At 54.3% G+C, this 19,709-nt stretch overlaps 1 protein-coding gene across 6 annotated transcripts; it reads left to right on the top strand.

Moving 5' to 3' along the window:
• The first annotated feature begins 3,008 nt into the window (after positions 1-3,008).
• Ankrd13b (ankyrin repeat domain 13B) lies at positions 3,009-19,708 on the top strand. Of its 6 annotated transcripts, none has more exons than XR_010048217.1 (15): positions 3,009-3,274; positions 13,162-13,297; positions 13,392-13,516; positions 13,603-13,648; positions 14,269-14,412; positions 14,498-14,687; positions 14,765-14,831; positions 15,846-15,927; positions 16,675-16,739; positions 16,952-17,082; positions 17,249-17,351; positions 17,481-17,633; positions 17,767-17,930; positions 17,998-18,074; positions 18,337-18,497. XR_010048217.1 is itself a non-coding variant. In XM_063251115.1 (15 exons), the coding sequence occupies exons 1-15, from the start codon at positions 3,161-3,163 to the stop codon at positions 18,739-18,741; spliced, it is 2,043 nt and encodes a 680-aa protein (XP_063107185.1). In that variant the 5' UTR covers positions 3,009-3,160; the 3' UTR covers positions 18,742-19,708. The 6 variants fall into 6 exon arrangements, 5 of the variants coding, with proteins under 5 accessions (XP_063107185.1, XP_063107184.1, XP_063107189.1 ...); XM_063251115.1 differs by having other exon boundaries at positions 17,194-17,351; positions 17,767-17,916; positions 18,337-19,708; XM_063251114.1 differs by having other exon boundaries at positions 17,164-17,351; positions 17,767-17,916; positions 18,337-19,708.
• Position 19,709: the final 1 nt, after the last annotated feature.

Genomic DNA, 19,709 nt, shown 5'->3' with positions numbered 1-19,709 from the left:
GATCTGTGTACAGGACGTTTGCATACAACACACGGGCTGTTTCTTGTGAAGGCCTTTCTTTCTGGACTTCACACTGGGAGGCAGGAGAGGAACATGGTGGGGAGTGAGTGAGCAGGCCACACATGGGTACACCATTGCACTGAGCATGCTCCCCCATACACGTGTGCCCTGTGTGCACCCAGCCCCCATCCCTGCAGCAGCAAAGGATTGGTGCACTTTGCTTGTGGGGAGGGCAGAGGTGCTCAGAACCAGGCCTGAGGGCTAGTTCAGTGTGCCACAATTAATGGAGAGTTCCCAGGCATCAAGGATTCCTGGTTGCTAACAAGGCAAGGAAAGCAGAGTGGTCGATTTATCCCAGCGGTGCCAGAGCAGCAGTGACTTGTGGGTGGGTAGGCTTTTTCCCTAGGGGAGACAAGTAATGTTCATGAGTCACACCACCCAAAATATATGTAAGGCTGCTTCCCTGCAGCCCAGATTGACAAGTTTGTTTGAAATCGCGATCTACGGGGTATATTTATAATCGCACCTTTAAAAAAAATCGTGCAGGCCTCCCCTCCCCCACAGTCCGCCGCTCAGCTGGTGGACTTCTAGCAAAGCAACCTCTAGGGTACGTTTAGGGGTGGAGGAGAAGCACCACCTGCCGCCCCCGTGCGGCACTTGTAGCAAAGGGTCCAAGGACTTGGTGGCTCCAGTCCCGAGGACGGAGGAGTGGCCCGGTAACCTGTACTCCGCGCATAGCCCAGTAGTGGTGGCCGCCAGTTCACCCCCGATCGACCCCCAGCTATGGAATTTCATTTATTAAATGTCGAGGCGGCTGCTGGCAGCCCTGCCGCTTGGCTGTCTTTGTTTCTCCGCTGTGTGGGCGCGTCTCAAGCACGTGGCAGCCGCAGCTCTCAGACCAGAGGGAAAGCGACCTGGGCTTACAGTCTATGGCTGCCTGGCAAAGAGAACACAGCTGCTTAGGGGACAGTTCCCCTCAATCTAGGTGGAGTTCGCCACTCTTTGGTCTCCTAGGTTGTGCAGAGAAAGGATGATTCACCCCGCTCCCCACCCCCACCCCCACCTACTGGTGGCCCCCAGAACTACTTGGGAGTGGTCCTGGCACTGACACACAGTCCAAATTTTGTTCCCGAACCCTCAGTTTCTTCGCAGCCAAGCATCTGGGTTTGAAGCTGGGGATACAAGGGTTTCTGAATTTCCAGGTGGAATGTCACTACCTCAGGAAGCAGAACAGCTAAAGCAGAGTCACACACAAGGTTCTAAAAATAATTTAATGAGGAAATGTACAGGCTTTCTCGTGGCCACGCCTAGACACCCCTCCCCTTTTCTAGCCCCCTCCCCAACTGTGGCGCAGCGACGACACTCTGCTGACCTCTTGTGGTGGACGTGGGCAGCCGGCTCCTCCCAGGCTGCAGAAAAAAGCTAGGCAATCTCTACTCCCCAGTCATCCTTTTCCGCCCCGGCCTGGCACCGAAGGGTGTGGAGGAGGCAAAGGAGAAGCCCACACAAAGAAACCTGAGAAAAGAGCGCGCCAAGGGTGGAGCCAGCGCGGTGAGGGGTGTGTGTGTGTGTGTGTGTGTGTGTGTGTGTGTGTGTGCAGGCTTTTTCTGGCACCTCCCACACAAACACTTCTTGGATTGTTGTTCTAACTAGGGCTGGTGTGGAATCCCTTATTGCCATGCTTTAAGGGGGGCTTAGGAAGGCACTATGTCTGGTACTACCACCTGTCTCAGTCCTCCTGGTTGGAGAAGGAAGGCACCGTTTCCCAGGCAGTTATTATCCTTAGCTGACCCCCAGAGGCAGAATCCAGTCCAGAGGTGGGTAGACTGAGAAAATCAGAAAATGTAAGCAATTTTCTTAAGGTCCAGCAGTTAAACGTAAGGAGGTATTTGAACTTACGTATCTCTGACATCAAAATTCTTCTTCTCCAGGGACTGGGCCAAGCCTCTTAGTCCTTCCAGTCCTTGCAACTGGCTGCCCCACAGGCCAATTCCACCCTAGTGGTGGCCGTTCCAGAACTTCCGTGCCTTGGGTCATGCAGGAGGGAGTTAGCCTGAACCACTTTCCTTCCTGAGATGACTCAAGAGGTGGAAGTGGAGACTTGGCACCTGCTGCTTTCTCTGCCTGTTCTCTATGGTTCTTACTGAACACATGTATAGGGGTACAGAAGGGGCTGTTTCCCCCACTTTACTGGACATCCACTTTCCAACATATGTGGCATATGGAGTTTATTTCTAAGAGGGCAGAAAAGACTTGAACAATTTAAGGTACTGACCCTTGGCAGCTCCAGTGACCTTTGTTACTTTCTCAGGGTTTCTCCTCATTCATCCTCTTCTGGGACTTTGTAACCTTCCTTCTGGGACCAGGAACCTAAACTCAATTCTAAAGACCACACCAAAAAAGAATAAAACCTCTCCAGTGAGGCCTGTAGCCCCCTCCTTCCCCTGCAAAGGGCAAAATACGATCAAGTGAGGGTGTGCTCCAGCCCATCTGGCGTCAGAATACTGCCTCGGTTTGGCCAGGCTTGACTCCCTGCTCACTCTCAGGAAAGCAATAGACACGTCGGGAGGCGAGACCCTCTGGTCACCCGCCACCCTCGGTTCTACAGGGCGGACTACAAGCCCCATGATGCCGCGGGGCGAGGTATTACAAGCCATGCCCGGACACCCTCCCGCGCCCGCCGGCCCTCCCCGCGCTTCCCCGCATTCCTGCATCCCTCGCCGGCTGCTCCGGCTGAGGGCCGGGCTATGCGGCTGCGAGGAGCCGGGGGCTGCGGGCGCGCGTCCCCCGCGGCAGCGACCTCGGGACCCGCGCCCCGTGCGCCCCCGCGCCAGCTGCAGGCGCTGTTCCCTCCGCCGAGCGGCGTCTTTGTGTGCGGGGGTGTGGGAGGAGAGGCGCGAATCCGCGCAGCCGAGCGCCCGCTCCCTGCTCTGGCGGGCGGGGGCCTCTCCGAGCTGCCCGCCGCTGCTGCCTCGCGAGGACGCCCGCCGCCCGCACTGTGCCGGGCGCGCCGCCCCCACCCGCCGCTGCGCGCACATGCCAGAGCCGCAGCCCTGCGAGCAGGCAGCGCCGGCCGCCCGCCCCGCGGCCTCGGGCCCCGGCTCTGGCGCCGTCCCTCCTCCAGGGCTGGGCGCCGCGGCCCCGGCATGAGGAGCGGGCGATGATCCCCGCCAACGCCTCCGCCAGGAAGGGGCCGGAGGGCAAGTATCCGCTGCACTACCTCGTGTGGCACAACCGCCACCGCGAGCTGGAGAAAGAGGTCCGCGCCGGCCAGGTAGGAGCGCCGTCGGGGCGCGGCGGGGACCCCACGGCCCGGCACGCCCGTGCAGCTTGGGGAGGGGGCGCGGCGTCAGCTGTCCCGCCTCCCGGGCGAGTTTGCAGCGCTTCTTTGTTTGCAGCCAAGGCTTTTTGTGCTTAGGGACCGGCAGAGGGTGATGGGAGCGGCCCTCACTCGCTGCCTTCCTGCTGGACGGACTGCCCTGGCCGGCTCGGGTAGGGGACGCCGTTCCCCTCCCCTCCTCTGTCGAGCAGTGAGCACTGGGGGGGGGGGGGGCCGGCAAGGTCTGCGTTCCGTGTGATGGGAGAGTCCGCCCCATTGGATCGAGCCGCGACACCTCCTAGTGAATGTGCGGATGTGGGAAAGCCTGAGTGGGGAGGGGGCCACAGGTCAGAATCGGGGAGTCGGCTGTGTGACACTGTCAGGCATCCCAGCCCCACCCAGTGACCTCTTGCTTACTCGTGAGCGCTTTCTTCGTTCGCTCAGACTAGAATGAGTCCCTGGATCCCTGGGAGCCCAGGCTAGGGTCGGGAATGGGAGTGCAGAGAGACCCTCCCTAAAGGCCGGGAAGGGCCTTGTCCAGGTGCTGAAAGGCGCTTTCCTGCCCTCTGGTGCTGGGGCCTGGCTTCTCGGCGTTGGGTAAGCCACAGGAAAGACTGGAGAGAATGAGCTCTCTGGTTCCTGCTAGTTAGCGAGGACCCTTGGGTCAGCCAGCTTTGGGCTGGGCAGTGGCTCCAAGAAGAGGTGGAAACAGGAGACTTCACGGCCATTCTTCAAGCTAAGACAGGCACAGGTCACAGATAATTTTGCCTTTGGCACCCAGGGCACAGGTAAACACTGATGGACCCCTTAATCCTCCGTGGGAAGCAGTGGCCAGAGCAGGGTCCAGCCTGACCTGGGTTGCCTCAGAAGGAGACTTCCAGTCTTGGTCTGCATCTCAGACCCTGGAGTGGGAGGCTGGGAGTGGCTAGCTCAGGGGTTTGTCCTGGGTGGGTACTTCAGATGAATGCTGCTTCATGAGTCACAGAAGTATGAGAAGCCCAATTCCCAAGGGAAATGCTGCAGGTAGACTGAGCTAGGGGAGCGTCAGCTGTGTCTCCTAAATTCACCACTGAGCCCCCAGGTCAGCATGGCATCCAGTTCTGCATGGCGTTACCAGTAAATAGTGGAGTGGCCTGGGCCCACAAACCTCTGGGCTGGTATGGGTGTCCGCTTCTTTTTAACTCTGCTTACACAAGTACTCTCCAAGTTGCTCCTCAGCCCAGGTGGTTTATCTATTGTAACAGAAGTGGCCTGCAGCCATGAGAGGCCTGGAAGAACAAAGAACAGCAGACAAGTCACCAGCAACTGCCCTCAAGGAGGCTTGGGTAGCTAGAAGTAGTGGCCTATGCCTAAAATTCTAGAACACTGGAAGGCTGAGGCAGGAGGATTGCACATCTGAGCCTAGCACACATAGCAAAACATAGCAAGTTAGTGAGAGCCTGTTTCAAAATAAAAAATAAAAAGAGCTGGAGATGTAGCTCAGTGTTAAGGCCCTGAATTCAGTTCACAGTATGAGAGAGAGACAGACAGACAGAGACTGACTTTGTTCTAGGGAGGCAAATGTGGACAGGAGATTGTCATGTGAGGTGCAGGCTGCTAAGACACAGATGTTCCAGGCTCTTCTGGCTCTTCTCCACTTTCCTGCCCTGAGGAGAGGCGACAAGCTTCCGATAAAGATTATGACTGGAAGGATTTAAGTGTGATCTGAGAGGAACTTCCTGAAGCTTCAGGGATTGTTGAATTGGAGGATAGAGACTGAACTCTGGACTATCTCAGTCCCACTCCCTCGCATGAGGGGTGTGGGTGGTCCTGCACACTGGAAAGATGCCCTGGATGGAAGGACCAATGCCTCCCTGTGACAGATCTGAAGCCAGCAGCCATTTGCTGGGTCGGCTGGGCTGGGGAGCAGAGCTGCTACAGGCAGGGGTGGCTTGTGTCTGTGAGTATTCCTCTTCTTCTCAGGCTGTCACAGGGACCAGGTGCCAGGTTTGCCCTTTTCTCAGCCTAGTGAGTTCATGTCTCCTTAAAATGGACACTACCTGTCCTGCCTTTGATCCAGGCCAGGGCAATATAGGGCACTGATCGGGTTAACTATAGGTCACCCAGTGCCAGTGCTCTTCTTCCCTCAGGGGTGCTGAAAGAGGCATGCCAATTAGTCTGGCTCCAGGAGCCTCTGACTGCACACTATCTCCATGTCTGGCCCAGAGTGATGCTTGCATTCAAATGTGCACTCCTCGTCCTCAGGATACCAGGCTGTTTCCTGCAGGACACAGGTCTGGGGTGAGTTACCTAAGTTCATGAGGAAACTCAGGAAGACCCCTGGCATCCTTGTTGGGGGTCTCTGACCAGTAGTCCTCCTGGCAGCAACCACCATAGACAACAGCCAGGCTTTCCTCAAGCACTTGGCAGCTGAATTGCCCTGGGTTTGGTCTTTGCTTGGCATACCTTCCTTTGCTTCACTCCAAGAAAGCCCTTCAGAGGCCTCCTAGGGGCAGGCTTGGCAGTGCCAGCTGGCCACAGAGAAGGATGCATGGCAACCTGCAGAGTAGGTTCATAGGCTTGGCTCAGCCCCTGGCTGCTCCTTTGGGAGTGGTGGGCAGGTAGGAGGTGCTGGAAGCGGGCTGCTGGCACCTAGTGGTACTATGGTTGCTCAGTGCCCTGCCAGGTTAGAGGGGACAGCTAGTTGTTGCCAGTGGATGGGCCAGTTCCTCCTTGCCTGGCACAGGCCTGAGATTGGCACAGCCGGCTGGGCTCAGCCTTGGTTCTGGAGTCACGAGTCCCTGATATTCCCTGGGGGTGAGGAATAGGCAACAAGCCACACAGCTCCCTATGGGGGGGCCACATTGCAGCGAGGACCAGGGAGCTGGATCTGCTGCTGGCAACATGGATCTGAAGGGGGCACAATTGTGGTCTCAGGGAATATTTTTCTTCTTCCTGGGGCTGCCTCTGATGCTGGCCTCCTTCCTTCCCACTATCTTCTTTCATCCTGACGTACAGGCGACTGAGATAGGGTTGTGGGGTGACCTTAGATCCTCTACTAATAGTATTGGTTGTGTCTAGGACCACAGGGAGCACTGTGACTTCCCCTGTGCCCTAAAGTGGGCAGTCCTGGGTGTGGGCATCACCATAGTTGGTGAGCTAGGGAACGCAGGAGAGGGAGCCACAAACCCCAGAAACCAAAAATCAATGGGCCCTGGGCTGAGAGGAAGGGGCTGCATGGAGATAGATGGGTTAGGGAGAGTCGACAGCCCTGACCCAGCCACCCATAGCCCTGAGGAGAGGAGAAAGCACCTTGTCTCCCTCCTTTAAGAGACCGCAGACATATCTGCCCCTACAGCCAGTGTCTGCTGCAGGGCTCAGAAGCTATGATGAAACCAGACTGCAGTTAACTTCCCTGAGGCTGGGAGAAGAAGGGCCAAGGGAAGGAGCTGTGGCCGAGCAGGCAAGCCCCATGCATGCTCTGGGACCTGCACCCTGTAGCATCCAGGCTTAGTCTCTACATTTGCTGCATGCTTTTAAGATTTCACTTGACAAAAGATTCTGTCAGCGTTAAAGGAGTCTGTAAAATGCCCTCCTGGTGCATATCAGTATGAGGGGTGTTTAGTGCAGATATGCTGGGATGGAACATGTGTCACATATGAAGACTCCTGCAGAGCCAGAGGGGCAGCTGGGCAAGCGTGTGCTTGCACAGGTAGGGGTACACAGTGGCATGTGTGTGGAGGTAGAAGTGTGTAGGCGTGTTTGCTTATAGTACCTGTGCACAGTGGCATGTGTGTCTGTGTATGCATGAGTGTGTGCTCCTGCCTGGAAGCAGGGACATCCGCTGCCAGGGAGTCCCTGCCCCTAGCCTCCAAAGACTCTAGCTTTGACTGCAGCCAAGCCCTGCCAGGGTGAGGAGATCCATGCTGTTGGTGGAGATGGCTGGGTATTGGGTTTCATTTGGAAACCTTTTCATTCCAGCAGTTAAACAGCTGTAGGCCTGTGCTGAGGAGAGAAATGAGTTCTTCCACCTGCGCCTAGGGCAAGGTGCCACATGTAGGAAGAGCTGCTCTGGGGCCTGGCTGGGTCCATGGGGGTCCATGTTGGCCCTGGAATCAGTGGTGCCCTTGAGTGACTGCCAGGAGCACACCTGAGGAGTGGGGCTGGGGCGGGGCATCCCTCAGAGTGCCAGTGTCTCTCTGGACCCGAAGCTGAGGCACCTGATGGGGTGGGTGTGCAGCATCTGGGGCCCTGGGGCAGGGTGGGGCACCCTGCCAGCTCCCTGGGGCCTTATTAGCCGGAATAGCAGCAGCATCTGGGCCAGGGCCAGGGGAGGCCCTCAAGAATCAGCTATAACCCCTTGGGAAGGGCACCTGCTGATGTCCCCAGCCTACTTGGGGTCTGTGGAGCTTTTACCATCCCTCCCCCAGAGCTCAGGACCCCACCTAGATCAGCTCAGCCTGCGACAGGCAGAGTGCATAGTGCTCTTTTATCTGTGGGGAGCTGGTGTGGAAGAGGCACAGGGGGACTCCTTGCATCACCAAACCACAGCTCAGAGGTTGAGAGGAGCAGGGAATGGTTGTTTTTTTGAGGCTCCCAGCACACTTAAAAGTGAAAAAATGTTAACACAAGGTTGCAAAGTGATATAAATAATTTAAATTGTTTAAAATGTTTCATTTTGGGCTGGGGATATAGCTCAGCAGCATAAGTGCTTGCTTGGCAAGCACAAGGTCCTGAGTTCAATTCCTAGTACCAATAATAAAATAATAAAATAAAATAAGATAAAATGTTTCATTTTGGATAAAGGAATGCATATTTATATTTTAAAATATTTAGCTGTTGCTAGAAGGTTTCCGAGATGCAGTCTTCCTCCCTCTACCCCTACCCAGCCTACTGCATTCCCCAGAGACCACTATTGTGACCTCCGGTCTCTTTCTTGTTATTTCCTCTGCAATTGTAAATAATACACTTTCACGCCCTATCTTGGTTACCACTTGTACACTTTATTACCTTCTCCTTTTTATGCACCCTCAATGCATTCATCTACACATCTGTTTAACAAACATTCCTTACACGCCAGGAATATATCAAATGCTATTAGCAGGGAACTTAAGAGGCCGGGCTTCTGCCTTGCTGGTGCACATTTTGAGACAGGCAGATGGTGAAGAAGGGGAAAGGCACTGACTGCAGGCAGAGAACTAAAGCAGGACAGGGCACGGTGGGCGACCGAGCAGCACCTGTCCCCTCAGATGGCCCGTCAGGTGGACTAATCAAAGGAGTCGCCATTCAGGCAGCAACCGGAAGTGAGGGCAAAAGCTTCATGGGGTGCTGGGGGGCTCAGCCTGTGCTGCCTTGGCACCCCCTGAGGATAGGCTGGCGTGTGTCTGTTAAAGACCCATCACTTCTCAACATCTTCACAGTGGGACCACGCGTTGGGGAACAAACCACATCGAAGCATAGAACTAGGGTACCCCCGAGAAGATCACTGCAGGGAAGGCAGTGGAGGGCAGCAGCACAGCAGAGTGAGTTCCAGAAGCCTAGGACTGTTGAAGTAAGCTGAATACCATGGACAGCCACCGGGAGGACTGGAGCTAAAGTGTGCCAGGCTGGAGTGACATTTCACAGGATGACGGTAGCTGCCATGGGTGACAAGCAGGAAACAGAGCAGTCAGGGGGCTGCCATCCTGCCACCCAGGAGATGGGGTGCTTGACAGGGAGCCACTGAGGGGTCTCTAGATCTATTTTTTTTTTTGTCTTTTTCTTTTTATCGGTACCGGGGATCGAACTCACAACTGCCTGCTTACAGTGCAGGTGCTTATGCCGCTGAGCTAAATCCCAGCCCTTCTCTAGGTCTATTTTGAGGGCAGAGCCTACAGATTCTGCTGATAGATGAGTTGTGAAGGGTAAGGGGGAGAGAAGCCACAAAGACAACCCCAAAGGTGTCCAAGAAAGAGGAAAGGCAGGAAGGGGGATGGGCAGTGCTTCTGGGAACCCAAGGGAATTCAATGTGAATTCCCCATTGTGAATGCAGTGATTTTTTCACAGTATTTTCCTTGAAGATATAAAGTACTATTTTTTTCCCCAGAAAAAAGTTTCTTTTACTCCTTGCACTGAAAGAGTTGCCTCTGTGTCTTCGGAGGAACTTACTTGTATGTTTGGGTTGATTTCATGCTGGAAGTTTTCCTCAAGGAGCTGCTCCAGCTTGGCTGTCGGGTATTTAGGAACGGGTGTGTGGGGCTGACTGATGCGTGGTAAGATTATTGATGTAATAATCTTCCTGCTTGCTGTAAGATTACTAGGCTGCAAACTGGCCTGCTCACTGAGAGACCCCAAATGTCTTCTTTCAGAGGTCCTTGGGGCCTTTAGTTTCTCCAAGGAAAAATGGTCCACGCCTGTCCTCCCTTAGCCAACGCTGAGCCTTATTCCCGCAGCCTACAGGTTCTGAAACTCTCAGGGCTGCTGGGGTGGCCTGGTTTGCTACTCACAGGGTCCCCCTCTGTGATTGCTTGGCTTCTAGCTTGCCCTGCCTCCCCTAAATCACTTGAGATACCTGGACCACTTCCCGTGTTCTAGAGATGTGTTGAAATTTCTCATCTTCTGACGTCTCTTCTCTTTATTCTTGTGGGCTTTAAATATTTTACTGGCATTCTTATCCTTGCAAATTTAACATTTTTGGTGCCCTTCATTCCTTTGTATGGATCCGTGTCTCCATCTGGTATCAACTTTCTTTCTACCTTTGAAAAGCTTCCTTTGACATTTGCCGCACATCTTCTGGCAATGAATTCTCTTCGCTTGTCTTTGCAGGAGTATCTGCTTCCCCTCCATTTTTGAAATGTTTTTGCACCTTCCCCCAGCTCCTTAAAGATCTCATTATATTGTGTTATAGCTTGCGTAGCTTCTGATGAGAAGTATGTACTTGTATTTGTTTTTTTGTGTAGTCTCATTTCTTTGAATGTCGTTAAAAACTTCCACATCACTAATTTTAAGCTTTTGGTTGCGATAGGCCTTGGTGTGATTTTGTGTTTATTTTGTTTAGGGTTCTTTGAGTGTTTTGGTTTTGTAGGTGTATGATTGCTTTTGTTTTTACAACAAATTACTTCAAAGTGGATGGTTAAAACAACAAAACTTTAAAGTTTTCCAATTCTGGAGGCCGAGAGTTCAAATTCGAGCTGTTGGCAGAGCCACTCTCCCCGTTTCTTGCCTCTTCCAGCTTCTGGTGGCACCAGGCGTCCCTGGCTTGTGGCTGCGTAACTCTGGTCTGTGCCCTCCGTTCACATGGCCTCACCTCTCCATGTCTCTCACAAGAGTACTTCTCACTGGTGTTTGGAATCACCAAGGTGATCGCACCTTGATATTCATTACCTACCGCCATCCGCAGACAGCCTTTTCCCAAATAAAGATACAGTCGTAGGTGCTGAGGGCCGGAACGTGATGGGAACCAGCCCTTTTGAGGGATATTACCATTCAACCCACTGTAGTACTTTCTATCCAGTTTGGACAAATCTTGGCCATTTTTTTCTTTTATATTTGTCTTATTTCCCCTACATCCTTATTCTATCCCTGCGATTTCAAATGAAATGTTAGAGTGCTTGAAGTGTCTCATAGATGAGTGGGGCTCTTTGAATTACTTTTTCCCACTTTTTTGTCTCCTCCGTACTTCAGTTTGGATGGTTCTATTGCTGTCTCTTCAGATTCACCAATTTTAAGAGAAAAAAAATCTTAAGTGTCTGTCGCTAGCAAATTTTTCATTTTAGATGTTGTTTGTTTACTTTATGGTTGGGGGGCCCCTTTTTGTTTGCTGTTGTCATTGTCCGAGGCAGGGTTTGGCTGTGTAGTCCAGGTTGGCCTTAAACTCACAATTCTCCTTCCTCAGCCGCCTAGGACTACCAGGGTCATCCTGGCATACTGCTTTCTTGGTTTTTTTGTTTGTTTGCTTTGTTTTTGTTTTTGAGACAGAGTCTTGCTATGTAGTCCAGGCTGGTCTGAAACTCACTATGTAGCCAACCTGGATCGCTTGCAGCTGATTCCTCTGCCCAAGTGCTGGGATCTCAGATGTGTACCATCACCCCCGGCCTGGTTCTTTTTTGTATTTTCCCATTTTTCTCCCTATGAACATCTTGCTTAACATTTTTCTTGAGACTCTTGAGCATATTGAGCCATACTTTTTCTTGTTTCTCTTAAACCATCTTCTGCCTGATTGTGGAACATAGCCTCTATTTCTTAGCATGGCTAAAATTTTTAACTGGATATTGGATATTGTAAATAGTAAACATCTGGATTTTGTTATCTTTAAAGAATGTTAGGCTTTGTTCTGGCAAACTAAGTGAATTACATGTAAATAAATTATGATTCTGTGTGTGTGTGTGTGTGTGGTACTAGGGATTGAACCCAGGGCCTTTGTACTGAGCTGTATCTCTAGCCTCTTTTTTATTTTTTATTTTAAGATGAAGTCTAGGTCACTTAAATTGCCCAGTCTGGGCTCAAACTTGTGATCTGCTTCAGCCTCCCAGAATGCTTGCAATTACAGGCATGCACCACATTGCGTCAAAAGGGTGAGTTTGATCCTTTTGATGCTAGGTTTTAATTTTAATAGGGTAGATCTGGGCTAGCCTTTTCTCTAGGGGTAACTTAACCCTACTAGTAAGGCAGAACACTTCTGGGTCTCTATTGAACATACTGAGCGATCAACAAAGATTCTCTGCTCTAGCAGGTTGGAGCTCAAAGGTCTCTCTGTCCTCTGAGCTTTGAAAACTCATCACTTCATTGTTCCTGTACTGCAGCTTTATTGAGTTTACTGCGCATGCATGCAGCTTAGTGTTCAGCAGAGACTCACGGGGACTCCCCTTCCTTCAGGCAGAGAGGATTAGGATGTGATGGATGAGCAAAGAAAGATCAGAGGAGCTCTCGCTCTGCAAGGCTCATTCCTTTCGAAACTCTGCCTTGCAGCTTGCAGCTACCTCGAGCTCCCTGGACCCTCTCTCTGTCTCCTTAATGGGTGAGACCGAGACCACCAGGCTCTGCCAGGCGTCCCACCACGCAGTGTCCCCTCAGGCCAAAATCCCTGCCTTTCTGTTTCCCATACTCCAGACAACTTCGTTACAAATTTCCTGTGGCCTTATGTCTGAAAATAATTATTTCAGATATTTTGAAGCAATAGTTACCTCATTATGCCTGGTTATCCTGATGGTTAGAATGGAAGCTTTTTAATGGTACATGAACAAGGTTTTGGGGAGGAGGAGTTACATGCTATGGTCGGTTCACTGTATTTAAGCAGAAGTCCTAGACTCTTGAAATATATGCTTAATAAACATGTGCTTTATCCAATTTGCAAAACTTTTGGCTGTGTTATTCTTTTAAATTTGTCACACAACAAAAATCTCATGTGGTGTAATCACGCTGTTCACGAAATAAAATGTATGTAAAATGTTAGGGCACGGCATTCCACAGGTACAGGGTATGGCTCTGAAGTCATACCAGGAACATTCTCTTTCACTGCCAGTGTATGAAATTGGTGGCCTCATCTGAGGGTGTGGTCTAGGACCTCTAAGACAGGTCTGATGGCCTCTTGAACCACCCTTCAGTCTGGCTTGCTCTTCCTGGGCTCCGCTGGTCCTGGGAGGAGGGAACACAGCTCAGGGGCCTGAGTAAACAGAAAGGAATCAAGGCCCTCCCTCTCCCTCTGCCCATAGCTTTCTGCCCTGTCTCCTAAGTTCCACTCCGTGTAGTTGGTGCCAGCTTATTGTGTAAGTCTTTCCCACAGTCTGGTGAAGTGGCCCAAGGGTAGCTGCTCTGCCTACTGAGGGGCTGTTTTTGGTCAGTTGCCGCTGAAGTGACCAGTGCTACCTGTTCAACTCTTCCTGCAGGTGGACATCGAGCAGCTGGATCCCCGTGGCCGGACTCCCTTGCACCTGGCCACCACACTGGGGCACCTGGAGTGTGCCCGTGTGCTCTTGGCACACGGCGCTGACGTGGGCAGGGAGAATCGCAGTGGCTGGACAGGTGGGCATGCACAACCAGGGCTTCCCCAGCATTGGGTGCTCACCGCAGGCTGGCTAAAGGGTCCTGCCCTGTGATGCTGCCTTCCTTCCCCCAGTGCTTCAGGAAGCTGTGAGCACCCGGGACCTGGAGCTGGTACAGCTGGTGCTGCGGTACCGGGACTACCAGCGGGTGGTGAAGCGGCTGGCAGGCATCCCTGTGCTCCTGGAGAAGCTGTGCAAGGTGAGGCGCAGCCACCCAGCCTTGCCACTGGAACCCTTGCGCCCCACTTCTAGCACGAGCTTAGCCCTCTCCTTCCCATCCTCTAGGCCCAGGACTTCTACGTGGAGATGAAATGGGAATTTACTAGCTGGGGTAAGAAGGGCCGGGTGAGGCCTCTCTGACCTTGGGGTTTTTGCACGCACTGTCCCCTACCCTGGAGCATTTGTCCATAGTTTTCAGGGGACCTTACCCATTTTTTAGCTCTTAGCTCAATGCTGGCGGCTCAGTGAAGTCTCACAAGACTGCCCTAGACACTAACTTGCTTCCATTATTTGTTTCACTGTGTAATTAATGATTTATTTATTACTTGTCACCCTTGCTAGAAGGTAAGTTCTAAGAGGGCAGAAGTCCCTGCCTGGCCCAGTGTTATATTTCCAGTGACTCGAATATTTCCTGGCATGGTAGGTGTTTGGTAAATACCTGTTGGGAAAGGTTAGATGAGAGACTAATCGAATAATTTAACAGAGAGAAGGGGGTACTAGACATCTCTGACGTCTCAGCAAAGCAGTCTGTCCCCAGCCTCAGGCTCCTCGCATCTAAGAGAGTGTGGTCTGCATTTGTCAAGGCGGGTGGCTGGAGAAAAGGCTGCTCTTACATCAGCTCCCTCGCCCTCTCGTGGCCATTCCAGTGACCCCGGCCCCTGTCCCCTGAGCTGGCTCAGGCTGGGAAGGCCACGCAAACTGAAGCCACCCCTGACCCCCACTTCTACCCAGTGCCCCTGGTGTCCAAGATCTGTCCTAGTGACACCTACAAAGTGTGGAAGAGCGGCCAGAACTTGAGGGTGGACACTACGCTCCTGGGCTTTGACCATATGACGTGGCAGCGAGGGAACCGCAGCTTCATCTTCAAGGGTCAAGGTAGGCAGGCAGGAGGTGGGTAGGTCGGGAGGATGGGGTGGCACTGTGTCACCCTGACTTCCCTGTGCTCGTCTGTGGCTGGTAGACACGAGTGCGGTGGTCATGGAGATCGACCACGACCGCCGGGTGGTGTACACGGAGACTCTGGCACTGGCCGGGCAGGACCGGGAGCTGCTGCTGGCTGCTGCCCAGCCTACCGAGGAGCAGGTGCTGAGCCGGCTCACGGCCCCTGTGGTCACCACGCAGCTGGACACCAAGAACATCTCTTTCGAGAGGTGAGCGGGCAGCCTTGGCCAGCCAGGATGCAGCCTGGCGGGGTGCCTGCCTCACCCGGACGGCTCTACCTCCCCAGGAATAAGACTGGCATTCTGGGCTGGCGCAGTGAGAAGACAGAGATGGTGAACGGGTATGAAGCGAAGGTGAGGCCGCAGCTCCCATGCCAGGGCCTCTGTGCTCTTGTCTGCAGCAAACTGGCAGGGGTTTCCTGGCCAGCCCTCCCCAGCCCTGGAGGTGCATAGGCGGCAGGAGGAAGGGGTGTCGGGCTAACAGTCACCTGGATGAGAGTGGCTGAACTCACGTTCCAAGTACTGCTCTGGCACTTATACCAGTGTGCGGTGACATACACACGTGTGCACGAGTGAGCACACACATGCCTTATGTACTGCTTACCCTAACTTTCAGGCAGAGGCTATCACTATTCCTACTTCCAGATACTTCCTGAGTCATTTTCCTGGTACCCAGTTTACTCTTTACAACTCGCAAGGTAGGGGGTACTGGCCCACTTCTATGATGAGGAAATGGAGGCTTGGAGTGGCTCGATGACCTTGTAAAGCCATTGTAAATAACTACAATGTGCACAGCTGTAGGTGGCAGAGCTGGGGGTCTGGCTCTGGCTGCCTGACTCCAAAGCCGGGCCTTCCCCTTAAGGTTGGGTCTGTCACTCTGGAACCTGCACTTTGCCCAGCATGTGATGCTGCTGGTGAGTGAAGGAACTGGCCAGTGCTCCCAGCTTTGGTGCAAATGGGTACTTTGGTGCACCCTGTCGGTCTCCAGGAGGCCCTCCTTGGGTCTGTAGGTTGGGATAAGGCCCTTTGCTACCCCCTACCAAGATATGTGTCACACTGAGTTATAGGTGTACCTTTCCTTGTCTCTCCAACTAGAATGTGGCCCTCATGGAGGAAGGAATTGTATCTGGCTTATTCAACACTGTAACCCTGATGCCCACCTCAGTGGCTGGCATATAACTCCCCCTTAAAAGAATGTTTGTTGTATGAATAAGTGAGTGAATGAACAACTGAATATATTTACTTGCCCCAGAACTTCAGAACTGGAGCAAAGAGCCCCTCCAGGACCTGTGATTGCAGGGAATGCTTAGAATTCTGTTAAGTGGGACTACTAGAACCATTTCTTAGCCCTTCCCTCTTTGTCTTCAGGTATATGGGGCATCCAATGTGGAGCTTATCACCCGGACCCGGACAGAGCATCTTTCAGAACAGCACAAGGGCAAGGTCAAAGGTACTGGGGTGTGAGAGGGCGGTGCTGTGAGGCTGAAGGAGCCAACTTCTCCCTTAGTCCTCAGTATTCTCTTTGGCAGCTCAGTAAGAGCCTGGATGGTTTATTCAGGTCAATGGATTTCAGTCCAAGTGCCGAGCCACGATGATTGGTAGCAGCTGCTACTGCACTGCTGAGAAGATTCTAAAAGGGCTCGCTTGGGATCAGTGGGAAGGCAGGCCACAGTTGATTGCTAATGTCTGCATTGTACTCAGAAGGAGGAAAAATGTTACACATGCCATTTATTGGTTATTTTACTCTAGTGGGACAAAATCTGGGTAGAAAGCGAGGGGAAGTTGCTTCCGTGGGTCCACTGACACCACACCTGATTCTCCGGGCATCTGCTAACCTGTCTCAAGTAGAAACACATAACTCCTACCTCATAGGAAAAAAAAAGTCAGTAACATACTTGTAAGTGGCAGAGGAAACACACATGCTTACCCTCAAACTGCCAAAAGGGAGGTGTTTTACTGTCATGTCACCAACCTGGATTGTGGCACTTGGGACTCCGCTATGCTTCCAGGGGTCCTGGCCCTGCCTCATGGAGTCCCCAGTCTCTCTTAGATGAAGGTCCGTCCCTGGTTATGTGCTGTAGGTGAGCAGCCCCACTCCCCAGTCACCAGCCTGACCCCTAGGACTTGGGGACCATCACTTCTGCCACCTATCTGTGTAGGGAATGCAGTGTCCTCTGACATACCATGTTTCTTGTAGGCTGTAAGACACCTCTCCAGTCCTTCCTGGGAATTGCTGAGCAGCATGGGGGCCCCCAAAATGGGGTGAGTGTGTACAGGGGCATTATTTTGTCTAGGGGTGCAGATGTGACTCGGGGAAGTTTGGAGGGTTTCCTGCTTAGCATGGCCTGTGTGGACCTCTTTTGCCTTAACGCCTTACCACACGGGCAAGGAGAGAGCTGGGGGCCCTATGTGTCAACTGGCTGACCTGGCCTAAGGGACTGTGAGAGGCTTAAGGCCCCTTCTCCTGTGGACAGACCCTGATCACTCAGACCCTGAGCCAAGCCAACCCCACTGCCATCACTGCAGAAGAATACTTCAACCCCAACTTTGAACTTGGCAACCGGGACATGGGCCGCCCCATGGAACTGACCACAAAGACACAGAAGTGAGGCCCCCTGCTCCTGCTGGGGAGGGGTGGACAGGATGGGGGCTCCAGGAGGTGCCGGGAGGCCATGGCGTCCTGCAGCGTCCCTCACCCCTGGGGTCTGGGGGGCAGGTTCAAGGCCAAGCTGTGGCTGTGTGAGGAGCATCCCCTGTCCCTGTGTGAGCAGGTGGCCCCCATCATTGACCTCATGGCGGTTAGCAATGCCCTCTTTGCCAAGCTCCGGGACTTCATCACCCTGCGACTGCCTCCAGGGTTTCCCGTCAAGATTGGTGAGACCCCACAGCCAGTTTTCCCTTCCGCCCTTTTGGGCAGTGGTCTGGGGTTTGGATGAGGTCAGGGGTGCCGGCCTGAGGTATGAGGGAGTGGGTGGCGGTGCCTGATGGTTCACTCCTCCTCAGAAATACCGATCTTCCACATCCTCAATGCGCGCATCACCTTCGGGAACCTCAATGGCTGCGACGAGCCGGTGCCTTCGGTGCGAGGTAGCCCCAGCAGTGAGACCCCTTCCCCAGGCAGCGACTCCTCCAGCGTCAGCAGCTCCAGTTCCACGAGTGAGGCTCTCCGCGCCCCGTGCCTTGCCACCCCCAGCTTCCTTCCTGCTCGCTCCCAGCCAGCCTCCTTCCCTCCCCGCCCCGGCGCTCTGGAGGCCCGGCCCACGCATGACCGGCAGCCTCGCGTCCTCAGCCTCGTGCCGTGGCTGCGAGATCTCCCCAGCCTTGTTCGAAGCCCCCCGAGGCTACAGCGTGCTGGGTGGCCAGCGGGAGGCGGCGACTCGCGACGACGACGACGACCTGCTGCAGTTCGCCATCCAGCAGAGCCTGCTTGAGGCAGGCAGTGAGTATGACCAGGTGCGTCCCACAGCCTCAACGGGCCCGGGAGCGCGGGGACGCACAGCTAATGGGCTCCTCGCTCCAGGTCACCATCTGGGAGGCGCTAACCAACAGCAAACCAGGCACTCACCCCATGTCCTACGAGGGTCGCCGACAGGACAGGTAAGTGCCCGGTAGGCTGAAGCGCATTTGGAGACGCCTGTTCTCACCACCCCTCCCCAGTACACACGCACAGAGTACCCAGCACCATGTCACACTGGGAGATGACACTGGAACTCTACTAGGCCCTACCTAGATGTAACACTGCACGCCTCCCCTAAAGGGTGGCTACTGGCTCGGCCTGTGGCCTTTGTGCAGTACCTCACCCAGGCACCTGGGCTGGCTCCCAGCGGCTGAGCGCTAGAAGAATCTTCCCCGCCCCTAGGAGCGCCCCGCCTACGCCGCAGCGCCAGCACGCACCCACGGCGCGGGTACCCAGTCCTCGACCCAGTCCGGGCCGAGGCTCGGGCGGCCACGTGTTTCGGAGCTACGACGAGCAGCTGCGGCTGGCCATGGAGCTGTCGGCCCAGGAGCAAGAGGAGCGGCGGCGGCGCGCGCGCCAGGAGGAGGAGGAACTGGAGCGCATCCTGAGACTCTCGCTGACCGAGCAGTAGCGCCCCCTGCCGGGCCCCTCAACCACTCCACCCCCGCGGGACCTGGGACCCCAGAGAGACAGGCTGGCCGGCTGGCCTGCAGAGCTGCGGCTGGAGTCCGGAGCCGACACCTCGGAGGTGTAGCAGCAGGGCACCAGGCTCGAGATGGAGAGGGGTTCGACGTGGGCGCAGGGTAGCTTTCCAGGACAAAGCCCTGGAGCTGACTGGCACGGCCCGGCCCCCCTGCTTCGCTGTATCCTGACTCCTAATCCGCTCCTCCTCGACCTGAAGGCGAGGTAGATGATTCTGAAGGGAAGACGAATCCTCACAGGAGCACTGTGCCCATCCCTTGCTCCTTCTGGCTGGTCCTCTCCGCTCACCGACCCCACACTGGGACACTACCCCCAAGCCTTTGCATCTCTGCTCTCACCCCTGGAGGGCAGCAAAGCCCGCCACGTGCTGTGTTGCTGCTTTGTCCCAGACACAAACCAGCACGTGGGGGGCCCAGCCCCTCCCCACCCCGACATTTCAGCGTCAAGTGCACTTAGCGGGGTGCCCGGCTCCTCCAGCCCCCACGCCCGTCCTGGGTCTCAGGGTGGTCTTAGCTTCTCCTTGGGCAGCCAGAAGTTGAAGTTCCCACCCCTATGGCACAGTTTTGTGATCAGGGAGTGGGTCCGAGGTGGCCCCCTGGCCCCAGAAGGCCTGATTCCCTCCTGGTGCCTTGGAGAATGGGGGGGCATATTCGGCTGGGGGCAAGCACTAGACCCGACACAAAACAGGATACAAAGGATCACTTAGGGCCCTGGCACCACCACCTCCCCTTCCTACCAGCTGCTGCTAGCCCTCTGTGGTTGTGCATCCCTCTAGCCCCTACTCGGGCTAAACCCTTCATCCAATGGTGCTAACCCCGGCTCTCCCCTGCCCGGCCTCCCCCACCCAGAGAAGCACAGGCCCCTCCAGGGGCAGGGGCCCTGGCCCACTGCACATCCTTGTCCTGGGCCTCTCAGACTGGCCTTCCTGGCTCAGCCAGTGAGGCTCAGAAGTGACCCAAAAAGCAGACAGAAGAAAAGAGCAACAAAGAGAAACTGTTCCTTCCACTCCCTTCCCTGATGCCAGGGGCACCAGACTGATTCTGAGGCACAAATAAAGAGGCTTCAAACCGGAG

Source organism: Cavia porcellus, unplaced genomic scaffold (assembly GCF_034190915.1).
Source record: "Cavia porcellus strain 051 isolate PalLab524CR breed Dunkin Hartley unplaced genomic scaffold, mCavPor4.1 scaffold_6, whole genome shotgun sequence".
Classification (NCBI taxonomy): domain Eukaryota; kingdom Metazoa; phylum Chordata; class Mammalia; order Rodentia; family Caviidae; genus Cavia; species Cavia porcellus.
Note: the sequence above shows the minus strand (reverse complement) of the source record. Positions and strands in the feature narration are given on the sequence as shown.

Coding starts and splice junctions, on each gene's coding strand:
- Ankrd13b (XM_063251114.1), top strand. CDS start 3,161: ATGATCCCCGCCAACGCCTCCGCCAGGAAGGGGCCGGAGGGCAAGTAT. Junction 13,649..14,268: donor ATGGGAATTTACTAGCTGGG/GTAAGAAGGGCC, acceptor ACTTCTACCCAG/TGCCCCTGGTGTCCAAGATC. Junction 15,928..16,674: donor GCACAAGGGCAAGGTCAAAG/GTACTGGGGTGT, acceptor TGTTTCTTGTAG/GCTGTAAGACACCTCTCCAG.